We start from the raw sequence: 4,811 nt of genomic DNA on the forward strand, positions 1-4,811 counted from the left end.
ATTGAAAAGTGTCATTTACGTATCTAAGATTTATGATTTTATTCACACGGATCATGACAAATATATGAATATTTAAAATGAGCATGATAAACCGATGAAACCTATCCCATTCAACTTACACCGCGCTTTGTAAAACTAAATTGTCTTATCGCTTATTCAATGAAGGCGGGATAAATGTCAGCTGTGAAATATTGGAATTTAAGTATATATTTATGAATTGTTTGTAAAGGCACTGAATTTAAGTTTGCGCCATGGGAATAATAGACCAACACTTGTAGGAATTTACATTCTGAATTATGTATATACTTGTTGGAAATATAGTGTTTGTGTGAAGTGCAAAATGCCTCATTAGACCTTGACAAGGACTGAAAGAGAACATGAACAATTACACAGATTATCAGACAGAGAGCTTAGACGAATTGAACGATCGTTATGCAAGAGCATTACTTCCGCTTACAATAGCGTTCGGTTTTTTTGCCGTTTTCGGATTCCTAGGTAATCTTATAATTCTACTCGTGTTCTCTTTGAGTCGGGATTACAAGAGGAATAATTTCAAAGTGTTCGTTCTGACACTAGCTGTGATAGATCTGGTGATATGTATAACTTTGATACCGGCTGAGATGGTGAAACAGAGGAAATACTTTGAGTTTGGGGACGTGGTTACCTGCAAAGTTAAGTGTTTTTTCAACGTGTTTGGGGCATCTTCCTCTTGCCTTGCTCTCTTAGTAATCTCAATAGATAGGTTTAGAAAGGTGGTACAGCCATTTAAGAAACAAATGTCACCAGCCATAGCAGTACGAATTTTGATAGCGGTTGCTGGTGTGTTCCCTATACTTTTAGCTGTACCTGGAACTATTATGTGTGGAATAAAGACAACAAATATGACAAATATACATGGAGGAAACACCACCATACATCTATGTGAAACAGAAGAAAAGTACGAGAAATCCATTTGGAGGACAATCTATAAATTCACATTCATCGTTTTACTGGTCGGAATTTCAGTGACGTATATAGTGTTGTATACATTTGTGATGAAGGAAGCTGCTAAGCAAATGAATGCTATCTCAGAGCAGCGTACACATTCTTCGCCTGAAACGGTGTTTACCACTGGAATTTACTATCAAAATACAGTTTGTAATGAAACACCGGAAACCAACCGTAAACACATAGGGATCAATGAGAATACTGGAAGTACCATTTCAGTGCCCATTCAAATGAATAATGGTTCACTATCAAATTGTACGCTGCAGAATGGGGCTTCGAACCATACGGGGAGCTTCGAACAGATATGTAGGAGAAATGTTCGACCAAAGAGAAGCAGACTTTTCCCAACAAAGTCCATTATTTGGTTTATATTAACTATTGTGTTTATTGTTACGTATATAACGCATAATTTACTGACTCTGAAAGTTGGAAAGATTGTGAATATGTCACCAAGTGAGTTTACGTTGTTTTCTTTTTTCTTTCGCATATACTTCTTAAATCATGTTATTAATCCAATTGTTTATGCTATATTTGTCAAAAGGTTTAGGTGCTCTTGCAGAAATGTGGCTCCAATGCTGTTATTGAAACTTAGACAATATTGTGCGAGATAATAGCGAATAAATATGGTGTTAAACAATTCAGCAATATTTCGTTGCAATAATTTGATATTTGCTACAAGAGAAGTCTAATCGGATTAAATACCCAATATTTATTTGCTATAATTGATTGTCTGTCGACGTTGTGCTACAAAAGAGGTTAAATGTATCCGGAAAAGCCTTTAACCTTTTTGAAGTTATACTTATTCATATCCTACTTAAAAAATATATTCTTATGATTGTTATAAAATTTACATATCATACAAAACAAAACAGCGTTCAAGTCTCGACTTGGTACTAAAGGTACGCTGGATATAAAAGTTATCATTATTTAATGCACAGACAATTGATGAATGAAGTTCATCCTTGGTATATTAATTACAAATTGATCAGACAATAAGGATAATATTACCGATCAACCTGCATCATACTGTAAGGTAGGTCAGTCCGGGAGGGATAAACATGGTGGCTTGCGATTGCTTCTATCCCTTATATATATTTTAAAATTTAATATATTAAATCCCTCATAAGGGGCAAAAGGCAATGGCCCAACCGACGATGAACATTGCCATGCGTCCGTGACAGAAATTCATCATCCAAATTATTAATAGTGTGACTGAGTGGGACCCCGTGTACCAGTGGTCAGCTGGTCTGTGTCAAATTAATACAAATCATGCGATTTCGTTATTTATCTCTGTCAAATGGGCTCTACATTACGTTCATACATTCAACAATAAGCAACTGTGAGAATCGCCGGTGTTCCATGTTGAATGATTGTAATATTGGATAAACGTTTGTTTCTTATATTTCGCATTGATCTCCCATTTATAGGCGCTTGTTATTGCTCTCCCCCAAGTTTAAGATCACAAGCCAACATTAAACCTCAGTGCTGATTTAACTTTGACACACGCGTGGCGTTAACCATACAATGAAATCATCAAAATCGTGAGTTAATCGTACCCGAGTACTTCGTAAATTGGTATATGAGATAAATTTTGTTTTGTATTCGATTGAGAGGTCATGTTTGACGTACTAATTTCTAAAACAAATTCTGCCTAAACCAGACATTAACCGACATACCGAGCCATTTTATTTGAATTTGATTTTATTGGTACCTTTTTTATTTTTGATATATGTTTAAACCTTCATAATGCTAACACATTTACATCTAAAAACGGAACAGCAGTTTAAGTTTATAAAGAATGAAGTCCAACCTAACACAAAAAGAGACGCAACGCTAAAAGACAAAAGACAGTACAACGGCTAAAGGTGCATTTCTTTCAAAATGGTTATACACTGTGAATAATAAATCAGTTTATATTCCATTTAATGTAATTAAATGTAATGACTGCAAGACTCAAGAGATTTAAATATAAATGCTTCTTCCCATTATAGCCGGATCTTTGTAATGAATTATTAAATAGCTATTAGCACCACAGTCAATATAATAACTCATTGCATAACGCTTTTTCAAATTACAACCCAATAGCCAAGTTTTATATTTCATAATTTATTGAGTTTAATGACAATGTCATAAAACATGTGTCTGGCCCAGATACTTAGAAAGTATCAAGTAATCACTTTTATAATCGATTGGTGAAAGCGGAAAGGTTGTATATGCTTTCTCATTTAATTTCACTTAGATCCTTTTAGCTTTAAAATCTCGTAATGGTAAGTACAACACGATTATATCAGTACCTTATATTAAAGGATCGTATGACGCATAGGTACATTACGGATGTGGGAAAGGTTTGTTCCAAGCACAAAATACATTTAAAGTAGTGACTGCTGCTTGACAGCAATTTAAAGATGTACGTGCAGGAATACCAACATCATGCAACCACATCATGTTCGTAACAACTGTAAGACATTTGGCAATTAAATTCATGTCACACGCTCAGACGTAACTGTGTACAAATCATCATATTTAAAGATATCGACACACATATATTTTTAACTCCATTCTATTTGAGTCATATTATTCTTATTTTGCGATACAGAAATGAAAATGGTATATATATAATTTTATATTTATTTTCTTGTTGAGGTGTTTCTTGATATTTCATTCATAATATAACATATAATATGCTGTGTAGACTAATATTTTGTAATTTGTAACTATATATAATTTTATCACATTTTATATATTGTTTCCGGTTTAATATAACCATCACGTAATTTTCTGTATTTCACTTGTGTAATATAACACGATCACTCAGAATGTTTTTAAACTATTTGATTTGAAAAAAATAATTGCTGAATTGGTATTACTCCAGCAAGTTTTACGTTTATTTCCTATATGTTTTTATAATAAATATTAATTTGAACAAAATAGTCAATGTTTCCTCTAAATCAAACAAAGAAAAAGTGATATTCCTCTTCTTTCAATACAAAAAAGTTCACTCAAATGTTAGTGCTGATGTTGTGTTTCTTACTGTATATCATCTTAGCATTCTCTCTTCCTATAAATGGAATTCAAACAATCGGATATATATTTTAAATTCTCCTGGTACTACATTACTACAATGTATATAGCTTGTGGAAATGCATTGCTTTGTCGGTTTATGGTATTCTTCTCATCAACAGCGTTCGTGAACCAGGTAGTTCTTTTAATTTCTTACTTGAAAAAAGGATGTGATACAGAGAATAGAAGTTTCTTTCAACTCGTCCAGGAAATACGTTAGGAAGCTCGCCAATACATGTAGCTCGTTTTTAAACAAATTTCAAGAACACGACGAATAAATTTGTGTTATATATGACGACTTGTGAAAGATCCTCTACTTTCAAATACTCACTGGGTCAGTTTCATACAATGATCATGCTGTTTAACATTATATCAATTATTTGTTCATTTGATGTATAAGTGTCTTATTATTCTGTCGGTCCACAAGCATTAACTTTACGTGCAAAAGTGAACAATAAGCACACTGACCTTGATATTAATTGAACGGTTAGGTCTTGGTATGATATTTTTTCAAACAAACCATAAACATCGAGTGACGGTTGACATTTTTTATAACGAAGTGCTATGACTAAGTGCAGCAGTTTTGTAGTATTAGGCTCACAATCAAATACTCAGGAGAGGCTTATCGTGTTTTCTGTTCGAGTTGCGGTTATTACCTAATTGAAACCTGAAACACTAGGGCAAATACACTGACATTGAAATACACGATCGTCCTAAAAATAATATTTTGTCAAATCGGAGATATTAAACACTGAAATTAAAAG

General features: G+C 33.3%; 1 protein-coding gene across 1 annotated transcript; it reads left to right on the forward strand.

Annotated features, from left to right (window-relative positions):
* The first annotated feature begins 270 nt into the window (after positions 1-270).
* LOC128223452 (trace amine-associated receptor 8b-like) lies at positions 271-1,598 on the forward strand. Its single transcript, XM_052932732.1, has one exon. It carries the CDS (start codon positions 378-380, stop codon positions 1,596-1,598), a length of 1,221 nt encoding a protein of 406 aa, XP_052788692.1. The 5' UTR covers positions 271-377.
* The last annotated feature ends 3,213 nt before the right edge of the window (positions 1,599-4,811 follow it).

Source organism: Mya arenaria, chromosome 17, assembly GCF_026914265.1.
Source record: "Mya arenaria isolate MELC-2E11 chromosome 17, ASM2691426v1".
NCBI lineage: Eukaryota > Metazoa > Mollusca > Bivalvia > Myida > Myidae > Mya > Mya arenaria.

Excerpts from the sequence above, each read along its gene's own strand:
- LOC128223452 (XM_052932732.1), top strand. The coding sequence starts at position 378 with ATGAACAATTACACAGATTATCAGACAGAGAGCTTAGACGAATTGAAC.